The sequence below is a fragment of the Urocitellus parryii genome, chromosome 7 (assembly GCF_045843805.1).
Source record: "Urocitellus parryii isolate mUroPar1 chromosome 7, mUroPar1.hap1, whole genome shotgun sequence".
Lineage (NCBI taxonomy): Eukaryota > Metazoa > Chordata > Mammalia > Rodentia > Sciuridae > Urocitellus > Urocitellus parryii.
In genome coordinates this window covers 152,332,793-152,358,437 of record NC_135537.1, presented here as the reverse complement: position 1 = coordinate 152,358,437, position 25,645 = coordinate 152,332,793, and the positions used below count along the sequence as shown (strand labels likewise).

General features: G+C 50.7%; 1 protein-coding gene across 9 annotated transcripts in view; it reads left to right on the top strand.

Moving 5' to 3' along the window:
* The window catches only part of Msi2 (musashi RNA binding protein 2), a 366,811-nt gene that overhangs the window by 306,796 nt on the left and 34,370 nt on the right, over positions 1-25,645 (top strand). For 8 of the 9 annotated variants that reach the window (XM_077800895.1, XM_077800891.1, XM_077800892.1 and 5 more), the window contains exons 9-10: positions 2,354-2,468; positions 11,573-11,647. In XM_077800895.1, the coding sequence (XP_077657021.1) occupies positions 2,354-2,468; positions 11,573-11,647 (190 nt within the window). Of the gene's footprint in view, positions 1-2,353; positions 2,469-11,572; positions 11,648-15,290; positions 15,539-25,645 lie in introns of those variants that run through there. The other variant, XM_077800897.1, reaches the window with a different exon arrangement.

The following is a 25,645-nucleotide window of genomic DNA, read 5'->3' as shown; positions in this document are numbered from 1 at the left end:
CACGCAAATAAGATTCCTCAGCTGCCTTTCTCTCTCTGAATCCCTGGAGTCCCGGAGCAAATCACCACCCCTGGGCTTATAAAAGAAACCTAAAAGAGCCAATCTGGTGAATTTATTTATTTTTAATCACCTTTCCTCCTTGTTCCCCTACTTGCAGCAATAATACCCTAGTAGCCCTATTGGTGACAAGCTATTGCATTATCTTATAAAAACTTGGAAAATAAATATCCAAAAAATTTACAGTGGTAACTTTTATTTAAAAGGCCATCCTGAGACACTTCAGTATGTCTTTTTAGTATTTTTTTTCTCCATTATATGCATTTTTTTGTTGTCCACAAAGTCACGGTAATTTACAGTTACAAATCAATCTCATCTTACCGTTAGGGTGACCAGCTGTCCTGGTTTGCCTGGAACTAAGGGTTTCCTGTATCTGTTCTGTTTTCCAGTGTGCTTTTCTATAGCTGTGTGGCCTTCTATCAATGTGGATGAGCCAAAATCAGCTTAACCAATTTTTTCAGAACTTTAGGGAGATTTTTTTAAATTACTATTATAACTGTTACTTCTGGTGAACAGCCTCATCCATGTGTGCAGTATAGATTCCTACAAGTAGGATTGTTAGGTTAAAGAATGTGCACATTTATAGGTTTTGATGTATCGTTTTCTGATATGTATCAGAAAAATATGTTCCAATTCCTATCCCTGTTCCCCGTACCCTCATGATCTCTTACTCAAACAGTCTTTTATCACTGCCAATCTGATAGGTGAAAAATGTCTTATTTGGAGAATGTGTGCTTCTTTACTCTTGTGGTCACTGTCAATTTGTAAATTTCCTGTTCATGTCTTTTACCCATTTCTCTTTTGGATGCTCATCTCATCTCTTAATTACTCTTTGTATTAACCATGGTCATTAGTCTTGTGAACCATTTTTTTTAAACAATATATACTGCACACAGTTTAGCTAGCTCTTGACATCTCAGGCATGCTCTGAGCAATAGCAGTCTTCTGAGTCACAGCAAAACCTCATATCTCTTATACTAAGTGTAGTTTTTGCTTCTATACCATATGTCCCCAGACTGCTTTTTTTTGTGTGTGTGTGTGTGGGGGAGAAAGGGAGTTGATGGAGATGGAACCCAGGGAAGCTCTACCACTGAGCTATATCCCCAGCTCTTTATATTTTTTATTTTGAGACAGGGTCTTACTAACTTGCTGAAACTGGCCTTGAACCTGTAATCCATCCTCCTGCCCCAGCCTCCCAAGTCTCTGGGATTACAGGTGTGCACCATTGTGCCCTGCTCGAGACTGCTTTTTAAATGAGATGCCTGGTTCCTTTTTTCCTCCGTCACTGCCAGGCTGCCGTGCTGTTACTGTTGCTATAAGCGTCCCTGCCTTCCTCTGCCATAGCCTATCTTCATCAGCAGTCGGGTTAGATCACCAGCTTGTTAAATTTGTCCTTAAACTCAAAGAGCAAGTAAGCCCTGAGCAAGGACTTGAGGTGCCCTGGTAAAATGGTGTAGGAACTTTATCAGGCCAAAGCAATATTTGCCGAGTCATATTCGTATAGTTTAGGTTGCTAAATTAAGTGACCTCTGGGTGTGCACTTATAGGAATAAAAGATAGAAAAGATGAGCAACATCTTGAAGGTGTAGATGGAAAAAAAAAAAGAGACCCTATAATCCAGATGATCAGGATCAGTGTTTAATTCTATGACGGCCCTCAGGGGAGCAGTGATGTGGGTTTTATGGAAATGGCAGCATTGCTAACCTAGAAATTTTGAAAGACCTGGGTTCTAGGCCCCCCACCTCCTGGAGATGGCTTTCAGCAGGATACCCAAGCCTTCCAGTGCTTGGCTTTCTGATCTGTGAGATAGAGCTAAAATTGAGCGACCTGTCTACTTTATGCGAGAGAGAATCGGATGGCTTGATGGGAAGATCCCTGGCCTGAAGAAACATCAGAGGAATTTGTACAGAGGGCCCAACGACCGCGAAGGCTGGTGATTATTGCTGTTTGCTCACAGACATATCCCTCAGCCATTGGTGGCCTCCTTAACTGTCATGCTTTCTGCACAAGCTTCCATCTGAGCTGGCCTGTGTGTGTGTATCTTTAGCTTATGTCCTTGCTGCCCTTCCAGAACCTAATTTTATCCTTGTAGGTTTTTCCAAAGCAGGATTTGCACAAGTGGTGCGTTTTCTTAAATATTTATTTTGCAGGCCATTTACTCACCTCGGCAAGGCTATTTTTACAGTGAGTAAGGAGCAAGGCTAAAAATAACTTCGCTTGTAACCAGATCGGTTCTGCATTTGACATTTACGTGGAATTCATTTGCATCTCATTTGTTCGCCTCTCTGTTTAACAGGTAGAATGTAAGAAAGCTCAGCCGAAAGAAGTCATGTTCCCACCTGGGACAAGAGGCCGGGCCCGGGGGCTGCCTTACACCATGGATGCGTTCATGCTTGGCATGGGGATGCTGGGTGAGTCTAGACAAGTGACTGGGGGGTCACAGTGGACCGGGAGGGCTATGGAGACCTGTAGGCTCACCTGGGTCTCCTATCTGTTGGGCAGACTGTCTGAGCCTCAGTTTACCTGTCTAAGCCTGTTTTCTTATATATAAATGAGGATAATCACTCCCCTTCAGGACAATCATGATGATCCATGAGCCCACCTGTCAGTCATCCTGCCCCAGCCGGCTCATAGGGTACTTGATACTGTTTCCTCTTTTTTCCACCCTTTCCTCAAAAGGAGAACAGGTCTCTCCCTTCGGGAGTTCTTCAGACCTCTGGGCTCCTGGTGGGCTTAGCTTGGGTGGGCTCAGGCTACATTTTCTAAAACTTAGGAGAGGAGGTGGTGAGGGTAGGCGATAATCCTGTCTATTTAAATGATTAACATTTTCCTCTTGGGATATCAAAATTTGCATTTAAATGGATGTTTTAAATAGCCTGTTTTACTCTTTATTTGCAAAAAAAAAAAAATGATGAAAGACAAAGTGTGTTTGTTCTGACTAAAAATGATCTCTCCTGGCTTTTAGAGAAATTGAGTTGCATATTATGCCCCTTTCCTTAAAGGTATCTCTGTCCGTCCTGCGTAGATAATTGAAAATCTCACCGCTTAAATGGCATGAAAGATGGAGAAAGCCGGGGCATGCGTAATGGTGTGGGTCGCAACAATAATTAGAAATTTCAAGGCGAGAGAACGGTATTTTTGTGCAAGTTATTGTGTGTCGGGAAAATACTAATTAAATGGGATAAATGGTAGTTAATGGTAAAATTCCATTCAGGCACATGAGCGGTCTAGTTTTAATGGGTTTTCCTTTGGTTTGGCTTAGAGTCCCTCTTCTATATTGTTTGATAGGCTCTTTATGTATTTTCAGATTTGTTGCTGTTTAAATCATTCTTGTCTTAGTTTTAAGTTTATAAAACTTTTCTTGATCTTATAAAGAATCATATCTCCTTGTCTGAGAAAATAACAAGGGCAGGCATAGCTATTTTGATGAACTTGAAAAAATGGAGAGGGTTGCCATCGAGAATATTAAAAGTGGCCACGAGGCTACTTTTTCTGAAATTGATTTTTTAAAGATTTAACAGACTTTACAAGAAAAAAAATCTATTATAATTCTCTAAAAAAATTGGGCAGATGATTCTGAAAACTTATTTTGGAAGAAGAAATAGGTGAGAATAAATACAGAGAAATGAGAGTTTGGTTAAACTGGTGTTTAACCAAATACCAGAACATAGCACAAAGCTGCAATAATTAAAGACGTGGTACACAAGACTGTATTCAACTTAGGATGACTTGACTTAGGAATTTTCTACTTTGCAATGGTGAGGAAGCAGTATAGAACCCTGGAAACTATGCTTTAGATTTTGAACTTTGCTCTTTTGCTGAGCTTGGCATCTGTCAAGGTGATGGGGCAGTAGTGAGTGACAGCTCTGGCCGGCCTTGCTGTCTGTCAGGCTAGGAAACAGTGGAGACTCCGCATACTGTGTTGTTAAGCCCGGGTGTTCAGTGGGTTAGGTGTATTCAATACATGTTCAACTTACAATGTCAGGATGTAACCTCATCGTAAGTCGAGGAATGTATGGAAATATGAAAACTTGTTGATTAAAAAAGTTAAAAAGCCTAAAATAAATATTTTCTATGTGAGAGTAATTGTTATTTTTTAAAATCAGTGAGAACCATTTCCTGGTTGCAATATGAAAATTGCTTAGCTCTTGCTTTAAAAAATAATTTTTATTTGGTCTTCATCTGATGTCATATGTCAGAAACACTCCACATGAGGTACTGATTTTCAACGCTGAAATCAGACTTTAAGAGAAAAAGAGCTGATGGCATTACCATCTGCTGACTTTGGGTGTCTTGAATTTGAAATGAGCATAAAGGCCTTAGGGCGTGCATAGGGGATTTTCTGGGGTCCAGCTCTTCAGACAGTGCTCCACCTAAGTGGGACTTGACCGTCTTAGCATGCTGGAAAAGAAGGCACTGGTTTTTCTTCAGGGAGAAGCAGAGGTGTCAAGCAGAGCCAGCTCCATTCATGTAACTGATAAAAAGCAAAAGCCCAGCCACATCCAGCATCCCCAACTCTGAGCCACCTCTCCACTGACACCCTGGCCTGAGTCCCCACATGGACGAACACCAGGGCTTCATCGTGGGAGCCTAGGTAGAGCAGGAGGCATTCACCAGCAGGTTGTCTGTACTCCCCGACTGCAGGCCCCATCCTGGGTTGGGGTGGGGTGCTGGGGTTGAACCCAGGGCCTGTGCATGGTAGGCATTTGTTCTGCTGCTGAGCTGTGTCCCCAGCCCTCACCCGGGATAATAATTTGCCCAGGGCTCCCTAATACCTTATTAATAACGGCTCCCAATTTGAGTACATACTACTACAACTTGGTGATTAGAGGACACACATTTTTGCCTCCATATTTTTTTTTTAAAGAGAGAGGGAGAGAGAGAGATAGAGAAAGAGAGAGAATTTTTAATATTTATTTTTTTTTAGTTATTGGCGGACACAACATCTTTGTTGGTATGTGGTGCTGAGGATCGAACCCCGGGCCGCACGCATGCCAGGCGAGCGCGCTACCACTTGAGCCACATCCCCAGCCCCAATTGCCTCCAAATTTTAAACACTTCTGTGGACCCATTTGCAGTCCATGTGATAAGAGAGCATCATGCAGTTTAATTACCAGCACATTCTTTTCTTTCTGAATGATACGTGAAGGTGTATCTTATTAGTCATGGCATCTAGGATTTGATAAAGTCCAGTAGTCCATGGTTAAAAAACTTATGTGACTTGTGTTGTGGCAGTTGCAGCCTCTTCCTCCAGCCCCAGCCTCCACCCAAGGAATTTGCCAGAAGATGGCTACTCAGGGATGATCCAGAGATCCACATGCTAGACTCCAGGCAGCATCAGACCCGCCTCTTGAATTCCCAGCCACTATATGAGGTGTCCAGATGCCTGCAGTGCAGAGTCTCCTAAGAGGTCCCAAAATGTGACCGAGGCCAGGAACCAGCTCAGCCTGAAATACAGGAAGAATCACCTGGTGAATGCACTCGGGGTCTGGCTGGCCTGTCACATCCCCAGGCAGCCCAGCACCTCCCACCCAGCCTCCTCCAGCGCTCTCCCTGCAGCCTCCCTGGCTGCTCTCAGTAAGCACAGTGGTTCAGCTCTGCACTGGGCCTCTCGGCTTGCTAGGCCATGATGCTGCCACCATTGTGCTGCAACCAAAGCCTTTAAGTCCCTCATCAAAGATGGCTTCCCTTGGCTTCTTCCCTCTATAGTGGCAGTGTGACTTCAGCAGAGTCTAATCCTTGGGTAGGGTGCCTGACGTCCATGGATCACACCAGTCACCACTCCATGGTGCACTGTTCGCATTGTCACTCCTGGAACCGGTGCTGTCACCACCCTCAACAGTGTGGCTGATGAACTTGGCTCCTGCAGAAAAACATGTTTTTTAAAATTGATCAATGAATGGAAGGTGATGAGGTATCAGGGCCTTAACCTCCTTGGGAGGGATTGTTTATTTTTTTGTTTATTTATTTTTTGGCAGTACTAGGGATCGAATCCAGGGTTGCATTACCACAGAGCTACATCCCCAGCCATTTTTCTTTTCTTTTTTTTTTTTTTTTTAATTTTGAGATAGGGTCTCACTGAGATACCCAGGCTGGCCTTGAACTTGTGATCTTAAGTCAAACTATGAACCATTAAAATTTATTCCTTCAACAAGTTATTTCCTGAGTCCCTATTAAGGGCCAGGACACCATTCTACACACTTAGGGTACAAGCAGGGAACAGAGCCTCTGATCCCAGGACGCTGACGTCCTGGTGAGAAATCTGAGACCACCAGTAGACTGATCTATAAATGACTTGGATACTGCTGAACTAATTTACAAATATCCCTCACAAGATTTCCTCATGAAAGGGGGACGGGTGAGGTGTAGTTGTCCAGTTATTCATTTGCGATCTCTCTTGATATGGCTGCAAATATCCTCTGGGAAAACCTCCACCGGTTTGGGTTTCAGCTTTCACAGCTTTTGATAGAATTGTGGAATAATCAGCCCAATGGGAATTTCTTACAAAGAATGTAGGCGAGAAGAGAAGACAAGGGTCATCCTAGGCCCTGTCCCCTGCCTTGGAGCCAGACAAAACCAAAAGCCACTGTGCCCCTTAGAGAAGGTGTTTCTGCAGCCCCTGAGACTGTCCCACTGCCTTGCAGCCGCAGCGGCATCCACAGTTACCTGGGAGTCTCCACTTTTTCTTAATGAAAGTGGACTTAATAAAAGCAAACACTTGATTGTTGATATATCTGATTCCTCTTGGCCTTCTCTGCCCTCCGCCCCATAATCCCACTGCTTTTAACTCTCCTGGCCTCGTTGGGCACATGCTATTTATTTAACGTGTTGGTAGAGAAATAGCACATGGCTGAGGCGTGCAGAGCAGCTTCACCCTGGCAGGCCCAGGCATGGAGAGATACTGTTGATGGGCTAACCCTTTAGCCAAAAGCATTCTTAGGCACTCTTATACCAGGAAGCACCCATGAAATCCCAGCCCAGTGTTCCCCAGCATTAAGCTCCATCTGAAGTCAAAGCAAAATGTAAATAAATCATCCTTGATTGAGCAGGGCTGAGGAGCCACAATCTGCTGGCATTCGATAACACTCAGGAGACCAGCAGGAACTTAGTCACACCTCGAGACTTGTTTATAATTTCAGGTAGGATTTGTCTCTCCTAAAATTATCTGTTTGGGCCATTCCCAAGTAGGTCTCTGTTTGTTCAGCTGTTTTCTGGTGGACAGAGGAAGTTAGTTCAGAATTGTGCCACTCGTCCCTCTAAAGCAGTGCGGTCTAATCCAGCTGTGATGGTGGGAACCTCCTGTGTCTGCACAAGCCAACGCAGTGGCCACTAGTCTGATGTGCATCCTCGCTGTTGCACTTCAGATGTGACTTATGCAAGGAAGGAACTGATGTTTTCATTAGATAAGAGTTTTAATTAAATTTAAATTGCATAGCACAGGTCTGGAGGAGCCCCTGCCACTCAGGATGATTCCAAGGGCCAAGCATCTTTAGAGACTTTGGCTTTTATGTCCTTGCCTAGGAAGAACTCTGGGCACTTGATGTTTTGTCTGCCTGCAGACCTCATGGAGTTGATGTGGTGCTCCAGGCAATGTTCCGGACGTCATACGGCAGATGTCACACTGTGGCAGTTCCCTGGATAAACAGCCCTAGTCTCTGGTCTCTTTCAAGTCAGTGGCTTGACGGGAGCAGTTTTCCATGACTGAGTGGCTGAGTAGCAGAGCCAAGAACAGGATGAGTCATAGAATCATCTAGAATACAAGCATTTCTTCTTCAAGATTTGGAGCAAAGATCTAGAGCCACAATCTGGAAAACCTTTCCTGCATTCCCAAAATGAGTCCCAAAAGGAGCCCCTGGGCACAGCCAAGTTCTGTTGTTGATTGCTGATTTTGCTGCCACCATGGAAAGCCGATCTGCAAGAAAGGTGGTCATCCAGGCAGAAGGCTTGATTTTTTTACTTTAGTGACAAGAGATAATTACTGTGGGATTGATCAGGCGGCCAGAGTACTGGAGCAAATAAATTGTGCAGTGGCCAGTGCGGGAGGGGCCCGGCTGCTAATGGAAGTGGCGGCTGGGTCATCCCGCTGTAATGGGGCTTGATGGAGCGTCCATGGGTCTGCAGTAATGTGCTATTGATATGCAGCCAGCCAATTTCCCCCGTGTGGCTGGGGCTGTGAGCCGTTGGAGCAGAGCTGGGCTGCACAGCAGTAAATGAAGAGGAAAATTGAAGTAATGTTGTATTATAAATTTATAATTTCATCTGCCTGACCTCGAGGGTGTTCAGGGATGGGGGCATGGAGATGAGATCCCCCACTCTGGCAGGTGCCAAATTCTCATCTTCCTCCTTCAGGAGACGATGATAGGGACCTGTCTGGAAAGAGTGGGGTGAGGCCCAAAGTTGGGGTGAACTTGACCACACTTTTCTTTTTTCCTGTTGGAGACTTTTGGGTATGCCAGGAAGAAAGCATGTTTTAATCAGGTCGTGCGAGTGGCCTGAGTACAGAGAGGCACTAGCCCTTCTACCGTCCTCTCCCACACCAAGGGAAGGTGACACATGGGCTTATGCTTTTGCTGACAGATTAACACTAAAATATTTAAGACCCCCAGCTCTGAAGTTAGAAGCAAAGGAGCCATTTTTCATAAGGAAAGCCCTTAGGCAGCAGTGATTTGGCTGTTTGCATATAATCCGTTTATCAATATTGTTGAAATAATGGTATAAGAAATCTAGTGCTGAAAGATCTGATTTGATAGCAGGTGATTAATTTGGAAGAGAATTGAATTGCCCAGCCATGAAATAAATAACCAAGGAAGGAGTCATTTTGCGTGCATCTATTTAAGGCATCTAGCTCTGGCTACTGTCCCTTTTCTTCTCTTACTGCTCCTTCAGGACCTGAGCTCAGGGTCCCCCTGGGCTCCTCCCTTCAGAGAACAGTCAGTGCAAAGCTTCTGGGCCATTCCATCTCATCTGTGCATGAAACACCATGCACTGGGAAATAGCGGCCCAGGGGCAGAACAGGTAGCCAGGTCCCGTTGGAAGACAGTTCACTGAGCCCATGGGTTTGATGTGACTACAGATTTGGAGAGACTGAAGCAAGGCAAAGACACCATAATTGGTCTCAGTTGAGAATTTGTGTATCAGTGCTGCAGGGGACCTGCAAGACTTTTCTACAGGTGGCAAAATTCAGGCTCCAAAAGAAAAGGGAAGACCCATATTTGTGTCAGGCTGGAACAAAAAAATTCTCTAGCTGGGGCAACTTGAGCAGCTTTTGAACAATAAACATTTATGACTGTTCTTGGAGGCTGGAAAATCCACGGTCAAGGCACTGGTAGATTGCATGTCCATCAAGGGCCCATTCTTCATAGACAACACTTATTGCTGGGTCCTACTTATTGGAAGGGGTGAGGGTCTCTGGGGCCCAAAAGGGCCTCAGTCCCATTTATGATGCTCTACTCTGTGACCTAACCATCTCCCTGAAACCCCAGATCCTAATACTGTCCTGTTAAGGGTTAGAATTTCAACATAGGAATCTGGGGGGACACGAGCATTCAGATCGTAGTAATCCCCAAGAGCATGGTCAGGCCACAGGCAGGAATGAATCTGTCCTCTGACTTCTAGACTTGCAAGAACCTGTTCTGGGTTGGACAACAGGTCCACTGGTCACAGGCAGAAGCCACAACACCAACATCCACAGGGAGGAGAAGGACAGTGGGTCCTGTCCCAGGATCTCTGAGGCACAAAAACACTGAATGGGCAGCAGGAAGACCAGTCAAGTCTTTGACTCATGATGGCAGAGTGAAGAAAGATGGAATTTGGTAACCTTTATAAGGTCAGAAAGTGTTTGGTGTGATATGTAAGATTCACTGAGAAGGAAGGTGACAAGGGCTTGCATTGAGGGGTGTTGTTTAAGGTCACACTAAGAGAACCTGGAGTCTGTTCTAAATCCACCCATCAAAGTGACTTCTCACCAGTGTTTTGGTGGCAGACAAGCAGCGAACTATAAGCAACAAAGGAGATTCTTGGAAGGTGCATGGGCAGTGCTCCCAGATTGACAGGAAGGTGGAACAGGACTCAGGAGACAGGCAGGAGCTAGAGGAGCTATTGGTCAAAGCTCCAGCCCCAGCCAATGGTTCAGCCCAGGAATGGCCTGGTCAGGCAACCACCATTTCCACCTCTGGATGCTGGATCCTGCAGCTGTGCCAGGGTAAATTCTGAGCCACCCCCTTCTTTGCCCACTGCTCAGTAGCAGATCCCAGGGAAGACTTCCACTGGCCCAGGGCCCAGTTCACCAGCTGCCTCCCAGCCACCCAGCTCCAAGCTGGAAGGAGGCATCGGGCCTCTCACCAGGTCAAGAGGGTGGAGGCTCAGGTCCTGGGCAGCCTGAAAACCACCACAGACATCCACCTTGGAGGACAAAGCAAAAGTCTGGCTAGTGGTTATGGGGAGCCGTGGTGACATTTTAAGAGCATGAATGACCTAAGTTGATCATACACCCAAGTGGAGGGAAGTAAAGGGAACCTGGTGGGGCAGGGACAGGAAATGGCCCCAGATCTCCTGTGGCCAGTGAAACCATTTTCACTGGTCTCCAGTCCAGGGAGGCTGCACCAACCTTCACTGTGGCCAGAGTGAAGAGGCAGGAATATGAGCAGCAAAGTCCTGGTGCTAAGGTGACATCTCGTGAGGGCATTAGTAACACTGGACAAGGTCCCACCTGCACCAGGACTTACCAGCAGGGGTTTCTCTGCACCCCATGCCCAGCCCAGCAGCAGTTTCCCCAAGTACCCACCCGCGGATAGTCACCTATAGATCATCTGCTGAGACGAGGGTCTGGAAAAACTGACCACTGTGAAATGCTCATGAAGACACGTGGCCTGAGGCTTCTGAGTTGAGGCCATACTTTGTGGTACACATGTTGACATGGCCAACCCCCCTTCTCAAGGCTCTCTCAAAGACACTGATGCCACTGTGGAATGTCCATGCTGGTTAAGTGGGTCTCTGGGCTCCTCCCTCCCCCCGGCCAGGGCTCATTAAGCCCAGCGTTTTCCACAAGTACAGGGTTGATCTCGAAGTTTATTCACTAAACTGTGACCCCTGGGTACCCGTGACCTGTTTGGTGCTGGCCCTGCTGTCCACTACCCTGGGAAGAGGCATTACAAGGACTTTAATCTCCTACTGTCAACAGCTTTTAAAGTAAAGTACATTGAGGGTAAGCTCTCCAAATGTCAGAGCCAGGCGCAGGCCCCATGTTTGGTGCTAATGTATGACATTTACTCTGCAGGTTTGAGAAAGTGCATGGGCTTTGGGAAGCCTGGCTGCCCAAATATGGGTTAATTACCAGCAGGCCGACAGCAGCACCCCCCAGCCACAGGAGAGAGGTGGCCCAGGTCCTGGGTAAAGACCTCCCCAGAGACAAATCATTCTGTGAAGGAAAATAACTCAGGCTTTTCCTTATGACCATCCACCCTGGGAATGTACCCAGCTTGGAGGCAACTTACAGCTCTCTCTTTCTGTGTTCAAGGTTATCCCAACTTTGTGGCAACCTATGGCCGAGGCTACCCCGGATTTGCTCCTAGCTATGGCTATCAGTTCCCAGGTGAGTTACTTGGGTGCCCAGGGTGTTGGAAACTTGGGAGGTGGGCTGCATTTGGGAGGAGGAAGGAGAACCCTAAAAGAACACGACACATATGTGCCTCCATTGAAGAGATGCCCTATGTGTGTTGACTTCTGAGTTCACTGGAGCCCAGGGTCAAGGGGCCTCAGGATTTCTGATGAACTGGAGTGCTTCATTGGTGCCGGGTATTTGAGAATAACAGCTTTGAAATGCAAAGGAAGAGACCAAGGCAGGAGACCCACCCCCTTGCTCCTTTATCTGAAGCCTGTTCGGGTCTCTTCTCCCTGGGGACTGAACTCCAGGCCCAGGATTTTCTTTCTCCCCCACTACCCTGTTGCCTGCTCCCAATCCCTGCATCCACATGCCTGAGGTCTGACGTCTCCTGCCCTTCCTTCCTTCCTTCCTCCTCTCCTCCTCCAGCTTGACTCTGGCCACCGAGGCTCGGGAGCCTTCTGGAGTATGTTGGTGTTGTTCTGCTGGGGTTAGGGCCTGCTGTCCATCCTGGGTGGGGCTGGGTGGAGTCCCCTTTCCTCTCTCTGGGCATCAAAAGCTGGAGGCAGAGTGCACGGTGGTGCCCATTCACACATCTGGGCTGCTGTGGCTTGAGGTAGCTGGCAGGCCTGGGGCCAGCCAGGGTGGGCATGGTCGATGGGGAGGGGATCGGGGAGGATGCTGAAGAAGTGATATCTTATGGGGCTTTGTTTTTCCCTACAGAAATGAGCCCACCTTCCCCAGACTCAGGGTCTAGATGAGAGTATATCGGGGTGCCTGAGGGTGTAAGGGAGGAGGTCAGCTGAGGAGTGTAGAGGAGCTCAGCACAGTCTTGTCCTCTGCGGGCTCTCTGTTGAAGGGAAGGTGCCACCCAGGAACTGGACATTTGGGGGAGTTTCACCCCAGGCTTGTCGCCTCGCCTTGACTTGGCCACCTGGGAGCATCAGGCTCCAAGCGCAACAGGGAACAAAGGGAGCAGAGATGTGACCTGGGTGGGATGCTCTGAGGCTGAGGGGCAGGAGGGCAGAGCGCTGGCTGGGGCGTGGGGAAAGGGGCGGGTGATGGAGGCATTTAGGACACTTGGAGCTACACGCTGTGACCTTCAACCCAGGATGGAAGCCCAGGCACTTGTCCTGGCTGTGACACCGACTGGCCTGGTGTCAGTGGCAGGTCATTCAGCTTCTCTGGGCCTCACTTCTCTTCTCTATGAACAAAGCATTGAGAGGGGTCTTGGGGCCTGTGTACCCCTCCAGCTGTGCGGGTCACAGGCCAGGAGAGGGCTAGAGCAGCAGGAGGTCTGGGGTCAGGTGTGTGAGTGGGTTGGCTCCCTGGGAGGGACCCTTAGCAAGAATCCTTGGCCTCCCAGAGGGGGCCTTCCCTATAGCCTCCCTAGAGCAGAGACCTTCTGCATGACCAGGGGCTCAGGGCCTGCAGCAAAGAGGGGCATGGCCCAGAGGCACCGCCAGGAGAGGAGCCAGGCTCAGGCAGCTTTTCCCCTGCAGGTGGGGACGCTGAGGCACAGGGAGATAGCAAACCCTGTCCAGCGGGGTCCCTGCGAGCCAGAGGCAGGGCCAGGACTTGAAGCCAGGCAGTACACCCACACTCTACCATCTCTCTCACATCCATTTGCCCATGATGGAAACACCAGCCTCTGAAATTGAGATTTAAACTAAACCAAATTCAGTTCCTCCACCACACTGGCCATATTCCAGTTACCCAGTAGCCACGTGTGGCCAGTGGCTACCCGTGGTATGGATTGGAAAACATTTCCATCATCACAGACAGTTCCGCAGGACAGTACTATTCCAGATCTTAATAGAAGAGTGGTTCCGATGCTGGCGTGCTGTCCACACGAACATGCCCAGCCTCCCTCAGCTCGGCTCCCTGGGAGTGCCGTCCTGATCTGTGCTCTTGACACAGTCTGCCTCTCTTCACAGTCAGGTTGCCATTGCCCCTTAGTGTGTGCCAAGAGGGCAGAGTCAGGAGAACTTAGTGTGCAATCATTTGGGGAACCACAAAGTGGACCCCATTCTAAGGCCCCTGGCTCATCGGAGAGGCTTCTCTTGGGGACCCTATGAGCCAGCTTCAGAAAACCTGGCAAGAAACTGTCTCCATGACCTCCATCCCTAGTTCTGCTCCAGACAGACAGGCACGCAAGAGTGGCCAGACTGAAGGTGGGCGGATGCAGTGGGCCTCCCTGAGCCGAGCCCTTCACCAAAAGCAAAGAAGGCCTTGGAGCTGGGGGTCGAGTGGGTGATGCTCCCAGAGCTCGTGCTGTTCCAGCTCCTGAGCTTAGCGCACTGGCTGGGTCTGAATGGGACTGGAGGTGGACATGCAGGGGGACATGACTTTGTGACATGGCCAGCTGCTGCATCACCACCACACCATCCTGACCTGCTGTGGGGGGCCGTTCCCTCTCAGCCGCTCAGCTTTCCCTGTCTCCATCCTTCCCATTCACACCCTTCTCTTAACCTAATAACCAGAAAAGGGCCCCGTGACCACAAGCGTGAGCTACCTGCTTTCAGGAAGGGTGAGGGTGTGAGTGGCCTTGACCAGGGAAGTGGTGGCCCAGGGGCCCCCGTGGTTGAACTGAGCCACCACCACTCTGGGTGGAGAGCCAGGCCGGTTTCCCACTCCCAGCTCCCACCCTACAGGAGCTGCCCCTTGTAGAGCACTGGCTCTGCTGCCAGTCCCAGATGCCTCCCCAAGCAGATCCACGCTAACCACCAGCTAGGGGCAGCCCACTGTGCTGCTCCAGTCAAGAGCTTGGTGGGTGCTTGCTCCCTCTGACCCCTCCCTTAGCAGCTGGGTTAAGAAAACTCTGGAATGTTCTGACCTCCCTCTCTCACCTCTGGCCTCTATGGCACAGTGCAAAGCAGGGACCAGAGCTGGAGCAGCCCAGCCTCACCCTATCTGGTGGATTCTGTTGACCTGTCCCCGGACCCCAGGAATCTTGTGACTTTGTGACATTGCCCAGCTGCTGCATCACCACTGAACCATTTTCTCTGTGGTCTTCTCAGTATCCTCACTGTGTGCCCAATTCCCACCTCCAGCCCGGCCTTAATGCTGTGTGTGGACACCACACCCCCAAGCCCCTTCATCTCGGCAGGGCCACTCGAGGCAGCTAGTGAAGAGAAAGGAAAGCAAACCCACCCAGGTCCCCAGGCTGCTGTGGCCTCCGCCCTCTGCTGTCACTCACACCAGTGAGCATTTAGGAAGGTGCAGTTAATCCTTTTACAAAGCACCCTCCTTTTTACCTGCATTCACCCGCTCCAAATATCCATCTCCTCTGGTTGGGGGTCCACATTATCACTCTTTGCAACACATCGTCCCAGGCCACACCTGTGCCCAGCTTCGGGACTCTGAGAACAGATAGGTGTTCCCAGGGGGCCAGTGCTAGAAGCCTTTAGTTGAGTGGGGAGTCGTTCTCTTGTGGCAAGGCTGGGTGTCGACCAGTCACTTGGCAGTGTCTCTTCTTCCCATGCAAGGTGTCCATCCCAGCAGCCTCAGGATCGGTGTGCAGTCCAAATGGTGAGGAGTGTGATCAGTGGTCCCCTGGGCCTCCTCATTTTGCCCATCCGGGCTTCTCATTTCAGTTTAATCTGTTAATTTCTGTTCTTATTTCACTTTGCAGACTATTTGCCGATTTCACAAGACATTATTTTTATCAACTAGCTCTTAAGAGAGGCATAGCAAATTGGGGTTTTGCCACCATTTCTAGAGAGAGGACACAGTCCGGGCCTGGGCCACCCCTGCTGCTGCTAGTGCCCACTGACTGAGACTCTATGTCCCTGCTGCCTGTTGTTTGAATGAATATTCTTTTTCCTGTAATTTAATTCTTAGCAAAGACCTTGTTCCTTCACAGTTTTGTTTTGTTTTAACTTCTCCAGTCCCCTCCTGTTTGCCCCTGTACGCATTGTGACCAACCCCACCCCCGGCTCCCCAGAATGTAATGGGGCCAAGGGAACTTCTCACAAACTTCGTAGAGACTCCTCGGGGGATCCAGGAAGAAGGTGTCAAGTGTTTAAAATAATGACAAAACAGGCTTGTTGGGACATTTCATGGGGAGGCCCAGAGGGCTGTGGCTGTGTGACTCAGAGCATCTGTATTCTCTCTGGTGGGCGTGGCAGTGAGCGCACACACAGACCCCTCTCTGAAAACGTGCGAGAAACGTAATCCGGAAGAGCAACTGTAACAGCTTGTCTGAGTGTCTTCCTTGTTTGGTGGCCAGTCTCTCAGTGACTGTCACCGTAAGAAGCATCCGCCTTTGAGAAGAGACAGTAGGGTTGCCCTGGTGTTGTGTCAGGCACACGGGTGCCAGTGCACACTGGGCTAGGCCAAGACGGGGCACTGAGGGTCCACCCTAATCAGGCCACATCTCAGGGCTGTTACCCCTGATGGTCACCCCCAGAAGAATCTTTTCCCATGATCCTGAGCCCCCCCATCCCCCCTTTGATATACACACCCTCTCTCTTGGGCTGAGGGCATACAGCTCGGCTGGACCCTCAAGAGTCACCACTTTATGCTCCTAGTTTGTGAGAAATGACCCGTGCGCTTCCGTTTGGTGCATCTGATGTGAGCGAATCCATACCTGTGCCTGTCCATGTCCTTCAGAGCCAGCATGTGCATTTGGCTCATGTCATTAAAGATGCTTGATGTAAAAACTGGTTAGTTTCCTTTTATTTTTTCCCCCGGGCTTTTTCATGAGTATTTCTTTTTTATCTGTGTGGATCTCCCCCCACCCCGCTCCTTATTTTGGTTTGCTATGAATTGCGTTGCTTTGGTGAACTTGTCCTCATGTGCTGGCCTCACAATGGCCTCACAGCCATTGTGAATTTTCTTCCATCTCTGTAAGTAGTTCATCTGTGCTGCTCCCTAATGACATTTTTTTTTTTTCCCCCTGTAAGCAACTGAGGTAGAAAAATAAATTGTTTACCATGGACATGCTGTGTGCTGCCGTCTCTTAGCCTGACAGTGTCCTGATCTCGCTCTGGGGGAGGTGAATGCACTCAATAACCAGTACCACCCACAGCCCAGCCCAGTGCATGTCCACTCCCAGCCCTCCCTGCGCCCTGGTCCTCAAGAGCCCAGAGCTCTCCTGCTCAGGGCGATCTGCCCTTGAGCAGAGTGGCTGAGCTTCTGCATGCACCAGCTGCACGGTCCCGCCCCATGCCCCTTCCTCTGCCATCACTTCACCCCCAAATGAAAACGCCACTGGAACATCTGGAGCCCCTCACATCTGTGCGCCAGGTGTGTGTGCGCACTCATGCACGTGCTTGTGCACGGGGGCCCGCATGTGGGGGTGCAAGTCGCTTGTTTTCCTAAGTGCCCGGAGCGGTGCAGGCTGGAGGAGACACCTGTGGTGACAGTGCGGAGTGTTGCTGGACATGAAGGTCGAAAGCTCATTTCCAGGTTGCACTTGGCCATTTAGGAGCCAGATGACTTTGAGCAAGTTGCATAACTTTTTAAGGCCTGAGATAAAGAAAGTGCCTGGTTAGTTAGGTTGTTAAAATTAAGGGATTGTGTGTATGTATAAGAGAGAGGAGAAGAGAATGTCCTTTTCTCCCTGATGATGCTCCCTGGGCCTGCTCAGCAGTGAAGGGCGTGGTCCAGGATCCCCAGTTAAAGCCAGAGAGTGGCTGGGACTTCTGCACACCCTATACCCTGGCATTCCTCACCCCGCCCTCCCCTTTCACTATCAAGCACTAGATTAGGCACCTGGTATCTGGCCCACTCCTTCAAAATGCTCACGGTGCAACTAAGGGAGAGAGGACCAGGCATCATGGGGCAGGTTCTCCGCTAGAGAAAGAAAAGAAAAGTTCTTTGTGATATTCAGGAAACAAAGGCTGTCTACTTATCCAGTGGCCCCCTAGAGATGGTGATGTAAGAAGTGGGTCTTGAAAATTTGTCTTGAATTGGCTGGTAAAGAAGGGAAAGAGGTATATCCCAGGCAGAGAAATGACATGCCTGGACATCAAATCAGATAGTTTTAGGAAGGAAGCAAGGAAAAGACAAAAGTAATAAGTAATAATTATGGCTTAAACAAAAATAAGAATTTGTTTCTCTTTCCTGTGTAAAAGGAGTCAGGATGTGGCTGCACAGTATTGGGGTCCTCGTTCTTTTTGTTTCTTGTCATTCTACCCTCTTCAGCGTAAGACTCTACCTCCTGGTCTAAGGAGGCTGCTCCAGCTCCAGCCAATCACATACTCTTCCCTTAGGAGTGTCCCTCTTTCCTTTAATAATACATTTTGAAGCCCATGCCTGACATTCTACTTAGATCCCTCTGCTCAGAGCTGAGTCATGTGGCCAGTTTTAGCTGCAAGAAAGTGTCCAAAATGTCTCCATTCCAGGTAACAGTATACCTCACTAAAAACAGAAAATTCTGATACTGAGGAAGAAGAGTGGAACAGGACCTAGGGGACAGTCTCTGCTACAGTGTGTCCCAAGAGAGGACGCACTGCAGGTTGAGGGATGGTGAGCATGCTGGGTACTGGGAGCTACCGGAGAGTCTTGGAGGAGGCAGGGTGTAAAGTAGGAGTGAGCTGGGTCTCCTGTCGGGCTCAGGAAGTCAGAGCGGGTCCCTGAGGTGAAGCAGGAGGAGCACCTGGAGAGGGGGGATCTTGTCAACCTCCAAACTGAGCCGGAGGATGTGGAGAGGCAGGGGCAGTGAAGAAGCTTCTGGAGGGGCACAGAATGTCCCTCTGTCCACGCCCCTGTCTCCTCTCCGCTCCATCCCACCCTCTCTTGGCCCCATTCCTGTCCCTGCCTTAGGCTGGCTAGTGGCCCTTTGGGATTTCCCACCTCTGCTGGGGACAGCAGGGTTAATGTAGCCCCGGGCTGATGGGGTCTGGCTTCCCCATGGCTTCCCAGAGTACTGGCTGCCGACTGTGCAGGCGAGTCCTGGCTCAGCAGAGGAGGGCGGGGGTGAGCAAGCCAGGTAGCCACTGCCTCAGGACTCGGGGCCCGGCTGCATCTATTTTGTCTTCCTTATTCCCATCTCGTGGCCGTTGCTTGTGTTGGCCGACTTTCAGTAACTCCAAGAAAAAGACAGCCACCCGGTGTTTCCATGGAGAACCGTGGTCTGAGGGGGGGGTGCCACCACTCCAGGACATCCTGTCCCTCTGCAGGGGCGGGGCCCCTCTAGCCCATCATCAGGACAGGCTGCTGCCTGGGACACTTGGGTTGAGTAATCTGGTCTTTGAGCAAAGACCAAGGCTTTGTGGCCCAGGGTGTCCCAAGGGGCCCTGCTTGAATGTGGGAAGCCACGCAAAGAACGTCAGTGGGCAGGATGGCTCAGGAGCCTTGGCCGCAGCAGCAGGCCGTATGCTGGATCAGCTCTTCTGAGCCCTGTCGGTGCTGCCCAGGTGACAGAAGTGCTAATGCCTGCCACGCCAGAGACCTGGGATTCTACCAGGATGTGGTCATCTGGTCCACTGTGGGGGGGGAGTGACTCCGGGGCCCTTCCTTCCTCCTCTTCCTCCAGCCTCCTAGAGTGGCTGAGATCCCTGCGATCTGCCCCTGCTCAGGAGAGGTGAGCCCTCTCCTGGCCTCCTGTGTTCTTCCTTGGCCCTCCTGCCTCTACAGACATGCTCCGTGACTCTCTTCCCACTTCAGTTTGTAAGGAGCTCTTTCCTCAGCCACCACCCCAGAAGTGTCCTCGGTGGGAATTCTGTTGGACCCTAATGTGGTGGACCCTCAGGCTCTGCCCCACTCCCTCTCTGCTCAGTGAGCAGTGGCTGGCTGGGTTCTCACCACCTGGGGAACAACCTTGAAATTTCAGGCTGGCTTTGCAGGTATTCTGTTGTAACAGATACTCAGGCCTGTGAGTACCCCCTAGCACTGTAAACAGAAGTGCTCCCCTGTCGGAGGGCCTCCCTCGCCCCACACATCTGTCGCATCCCCACCCTCTAATCTGTGCACCCCTTCCACCCTGTTTTAAATCCCAAGCCAGTGTCCCCTCCCAGCTCCCTCCTGCACCACCTGGCCCTGTGTGTGCTGGGGACTTATCCTCTCATTTGAATATTAAAGGCGAGCTCAGTCAAGGAGGCCCTTCTGCTGCTGGAGAAGAAGATGGAGAAGTAAAATTCAGCAGCACACCCCAAATCCAGCCGGGCCTGGCTGGAGGCTTGCTGAGGAGGTGGGGGCTCTGTGGATGTGCCCCGTCTCCGTCGCCGTGTTCCTCCCTCGGCGTGGAAAATCAGGAGTTGACTCTATTCCCAGATGAAAGCAGAGCACAGTGCCTAATAGGCACTTAATAACTGTTTGCAGAAATGAATTGGAGCCATCGGAATCGACAGGAATTGCAGGTTTCACTTGCGATCAGCTTTCTGTGCCTCTTGAAGCTCTTCTGCAATAAGTGAGGGGATGTGACTAAGTGAGCGCTCAGCTCCCTGTGGCAAAGCCTAGAGCTCAACATTCTCTGGGGGGAAGCTGGGAAACAGACTTCTTGCCCTCGCTGTTAGCTTGCTGGAGAGTAAGGTCACCTCTGGGCCTCAGTCTCCCCATCTGTCTAACAGGGCTGTTGATCCTTGCCCTGCACCAGGAGTAGAGAGACGGAGGAGGCCGTGGGTGAGACCCAGGACTGGCCAGATCCCATCTCCCCCACAGTCTGCAGCTCCCCATACCTTCTTAGGTGTCTGCACGACCAGCCTCAAAGTCCCCATTAAATCTGCCAGCAGGAACTTAATCACCTTTCTTCAAGCCTTCAGTTTTCATTTCCATCAGCAAAAGCAAGTGAAAGCCTGCAGCTTAAAAACAAAACAACGAAACCCATCAATTACTCAGAGTATGAAATTCTGGGCAGATAGCGGTGCCTGGCTGGAGGCAGGGGATAGCTCCTGCCTTCAGAATCGTTAAGGCTGAGCAGGAGGCTTTTAAAGGCTCCCTGCTGCTCAGACACTTTTCCACCAAGTCCCCTGCCCCTGAGACCCTAGCTGCCTGAGTCATCCCCTCTGCTCTCTGTCCCTACAGTCAGAGCAAGAGTCACAGTGCAGACAATCAGCAGCACTTGTCTCAAGCAGGGCCTTCCAGGAGGGTTCAGGGACACTGAGCGAGGGAGCAAGGAGTCAGAGCCTGAGGAGCATTCCATGAGTAGCCTGGTGTCCCCTTAGTTTGACCAGCACGATGGCAGCAGTGCACAAGCAGTGAGTGCCGAGAGGGTGCCCCTGGCTGTGCCAGGACAGCTTTCAGTGGGCCGCAAAGTCTTAGTCCATCCAGGCTGCTGTGACAGAGTTCCATACGGCAGTGGCTTATAAACAACAGAAATATGTCCCTCGCAGTTTTGGAGTCTGGGAAGTCTACAACACAGTCAGGGCACCAACAGAGTCAGTGTCTGCTGACGGCCACTTCCTGGTCCACAGCTGGCCATTTTCTCTTGGTGGAAGCCATTAGTGAGCTCTCTTGGGGTCTCTTTTATAAAGATGCTAATCTCGATCCTGAGGGGCCTCCAAAGTGTAAGTTCAGCAGGCAGAAGGTGAGGGAAGGATATTCCAGGTCTCCCTAGACCTGCAGATGCAAAGTCACGAAGGTACTGCATGTCCTCCCTCCCTCACATTCCTACTTCTCTTGATCCTATGGCCCTCACCTGGGCAGATGCTGTCCTTGTACCTTGGCCGAGACAGCAAGACAACAGACTGGCATTGGGAAGCCAAATCAGACCCGAGCCTCATGGAGACACTTGGCAAGGCAGGGACGCTGACCTCACCCTTGCCATAGGAGGGTGTTCCCTAACTGGACTTTATCAATGCTGATGACAGGCCCTGGCTCTGGGTGCCAGCTGGCCGGAGCTGCCTTCTTTGAGGTGGGAAGCCTTGCCCAGACCTGCTCAATCCTGGAGGGAGAGATGATGCAGCCTGTGCTTCTGCCGTGGAGAGAGAAGGTGTTTGGCTGGCCCAGGGGCACCCTGGTTTTGCAGGGAAAATCTGAATCAGCCCTGCAGCTCTCTTGGTGATACCTGCTCAGGCCTCTCCAGGCTTCTGACCTCAGGGACCAGCTAGGACAGGCTACAGTTCAAGTAAGACTAGGAACAGGAGAAAGCACCTTCTCCCCACCCCCTCACATCTGTCCAAAGCCTGCCTCCCTCCACCCACCCTTCCCTTATATGTTCAGCACAGGGTTACTAAGCACTCACCACAGCACAGGCCCTGTGCTGGGTGTGGTGATGGTGATGAATGAAGATGAATCTCTGCCTTTATAGGCTCATAGGTCACTTATTAGGCACAAAGGAGCAAACAGGATTCTACTTGACGGAAGGACCCAGAAAGACTCCTCTAACCCCAGCCTCACTGGAGGATCTGGGGAGGATGTTTGGGAAGACAGCATGTCGAGGCTAGAGGGCGGTGGAGACTGTCAACCCAGCTGACAGGCTGGCCGGGGCTAGCAATCCACATTCACACCTGTGGCCCGTGTCACAGGGCTCTGGCCACCCTAGCCAGGCCCTCCCTGAGCCCTTAAGACCCTTGCCTCCTATCCTTACGTGACCCCACCAAGGTTAGTTTGCACTTGAGATAAGACTGCCCTTATCGTTCACAAAGCCCAAATGTCGTGCAAATTAATAGGATTTTAGAATTGGAAGCACAGAAGGGATTTCTCCGGGATTCCCAGCTCCACTGCTGTTACCTTGGGCAATAAGAACAATAATAATAGGAATAAAAATTATTTCACTTGTGCCCAGCGCCTAACGCCCTCATCTCCCTGAATCCTGGAGGCTTTAGGAAGGAGGGAAAAGGCGGCAGAGAGGGGCAATAAGTAACTGGTCTCGGGTCTCACGGGAGGAAGGTGGGAGGTGGGATTTTAGCAATGTTGGCTACTGTCTCCCTAACCGGCCTGGGCGGGAGCCCTGCATCTGTTGGAGGGTTGGCCAGCTCTGGGAGTGAGGCGGTGCAGGGAACTTCTCTCCATAGGACTCACTCCGTGGTGGCGCTGGTACTATTCTGAGTGTCCTGGTTGCTCTCTCACGTTTAAGGCCAAGTCCTTTATTTCAAGGTGAGGAGATCAAGGCCCAGAGGAGGCCCATCTTCCATTCGCCCTTTCAACAAGAGCTGGGCCGTGGGCGGTCATACGACTGCTGGCTCTGAAAATTTTTAAGTTTTTCTGTACTAGTTGCAGGTTTTTAAGTTTTTCTGTACTAGTTCTGTACCACTGCCCTGCCCCCTCTCCCTGTGCCCTCCCCACCACTGGTGCTCACCCCCGACTCCCTGGCCACCCTGAGGTCCCCTGCAGAAGAACCAGTGCTCAGCACATGGTGGTCTGTCAGCTCCTGAAACATGAGGCTCAGGGACACTGGTGGAGGGTCTCCATCTCCCAGGAGAGGGACCTTGAGCTTGCCAGGGTTCTTGACTCGCTCCCCCAGGAGGGGGCCAAGATGGACGCCTGGGGTTGTTCTGCCGGCCGTGCTGGGTGCTCAGGACTTGAGCGTCTGCTGTCCTGGTGGCAGAGGTGGGAGCCTGGGCTGGAGTGGGCATGCGGCTGGGGCAGATCCGCGGGCGAGTCTGTGGAATGCAGCAGAGAAGCAAGCAGCAGGCACGTGGGATTTGAGGGTGGAAGTGACTTGGTGAGAAACCCTTGGGGCAAGCAAGATTTTGCCTTTGGCGATTTGGCATTTGAAATTGGGAAACCGTGTACTCACCACTTGAATAGTGTGCTCTAGAAGGGCAGCGGTCACAGCTAAAATCCCTTCACTTTGAAGGTTTTGGTCTCAAAGATAAGGCAGAGGTTTGCACTGTAGGTGCTCCTGGGCCAGCCTAGAGCTAAAGGTGATAGGCAGAGGGCAGGGAGGGCCGGTTTTGGAGTGAGCTCCATGTGGCCATCCTCACCCTTGACGTCCTACTGGAGAGAGAACCACGCTAAGCAGAGCAGGGCCAGGAGCCCTTGCAGTGAGCCTGCACTCCCAGGACCAAGGCTGGTCCTAAGACTGGGCCTCAGGCCTCACTCATCCCCAAGGCCCTGGTGATCAGGCGGAGGATGAATGAGACTGGGTGATGCTAGGTCCTCTCTCAGAGCCAAGGACCAGTCCTCTGCCCTCAACTCTGTAGGTCATAGCCAGAGAGAATTTAAAGGATCTGTGTCTTGGTCATGTGTCACAAGGCCCAGCTCAGTGATGCTTTCAACTGAGTGGAGTGGAATGGGGAGAACTTGGAGCTGGATCAGCCGTGGGAATGCCCCTGTTCCCTCTCCTCCCGCCCCCTCCTATCTTGGAGAAGGGAGTTAGTTGGAATAGCCACCTGAGGGCCAAGTAGCCTCCTGTCCCTGAGGGCCGAGTAGCCTCCCGTCCCTGAGTGCTGAGTTTTCTGGTGGCTGCCAGAAAACTCCATTTTCAAGCAACCCTTGGGATAGCCAAGGACTCCAAGGCACAGGTCTCCCACCTTCCTGGCACACAAGCCACAGCCCCTTTCCCCCAAGGCCCAGCTTATTAGCCAGGAGCCAGTTTGTGGGCAGCCTGGTTCTGGGACCCTGCCCCCATCCCGTCCCACAGTTGGAGCCCCTAACCCTAACCCCAGGGCACTTAACCACTGAGCCACATCCCCAGCCTTTTTTATTTTTACTTTTTGAGACAGGGCCTCACGAAGTTGCTGAGGCTGGCCTCAAACTTGCAACCCACCTGCCTCAGCCTCCTGAGTCGCTGGGATTTCAGGTGTGTGCCACTGTGCCCAGCAGCAATCCACACCCTCTCCCTGCCCAGGGGTCTTCACAGCGTAATGCTGTTGGTACCCTCTGTAGAAGCTGGGCTCACTCCTAGAAAGGTGTGTCTGAGTCAGATTCCTATTTCGAATGTGAAGAACTCAGGACTTGTTTTGTTATCTTTCAAATGCATGTACATCCATTTCCATCAAAGCAAAACATTACATTGATCATGTGTCCCTTTAGTTAGTGATCAATTTTGCCTCTTCTTTAGACCCTCCGTTCCCATGGGAATCCCCGGATCCTCCTACTCCAAAAACGTGTCGCCCCACTTTCTTCCAGCCTCACCCGCTGACAGCCACCATCCCCCTTTCTTCTGCTCAGAAGTCAGAACTGTACGTTTCCCATAAAATAACTAGCCCTGCACCCCGAGCAGGCCTGCCCAGGAGGAGGGAGCATCCTGGGCCAGCCAGATTGACAGATGGTAGTGTTTCCAAACTCTTGTAGGACATGTTTCCCACATTCTGGGTGACAGTTTCTTCTTTTGGTTGCTTATTTTTTAGTGTTTGGATTCAGTGAAGCAACATTAGATTTAGCCAAGAATGTCTGAACCATCTATAGAAATTGCTGGTGGGAGATGCTGGGCGTGCCGGAGGAAGGGGGCGGAGAGTGTTTTCAGCAAGCACAGCATAAGAAAAATTGTTTGTAATGGACTTTTTTAAAGATTCCCCTCAAAATCACATCCCTGGGAGCCATAAGGAGCCACAAAATTCTCTCACCCCCTCTTTCTGAGAGGGGCACCGAGGGGTCTACGGACTCATCTCAAGTCAGGGGAAATAAGTATTGACTGAGCCAGAACCAGACCCCAGGCAGCCACCCCCGGCCCCCAGACCAGTGTCTTGTCATACCAAAAAGGGGAGAGGAGACAAAGAAAAAGCCTGGTGACCTAATAATCCCCTGCAAGAGGACAGTGTTCGTGTGAAGTCAAGTCCCCCAGAGCGTGCTCACAGCCAGGGGTTCTCTGCCTGCACTGGCATCAGAAAGGCCTTGAAAGACCTGGGTCCCCCCTGATTCTGTCCATTGGGGGGGGGTCAGGGCTTCTGGGTTGTTGAAGATCTTCCAGGCAGGACTGGGACCCTGAATGGGGACCTCTGCCCTGACTCTCAGAGGAAACAGGTCGCAGGAATTAGATCCTCCATGGTACCCTCGGGAGGCCCCTTCCTCTCTCATCTGGAGGTAGTGACAGACTGCACAGATGCACCACGTAACCTGACCCTCCCCCATCAGCATTTCTGCTGCTCCCAGGTGGTTCCCTGTGTTCTCAGCTTACGGGGGAGAATCCGTGCCTCTGCGGGACAGGGCGCCCCATTT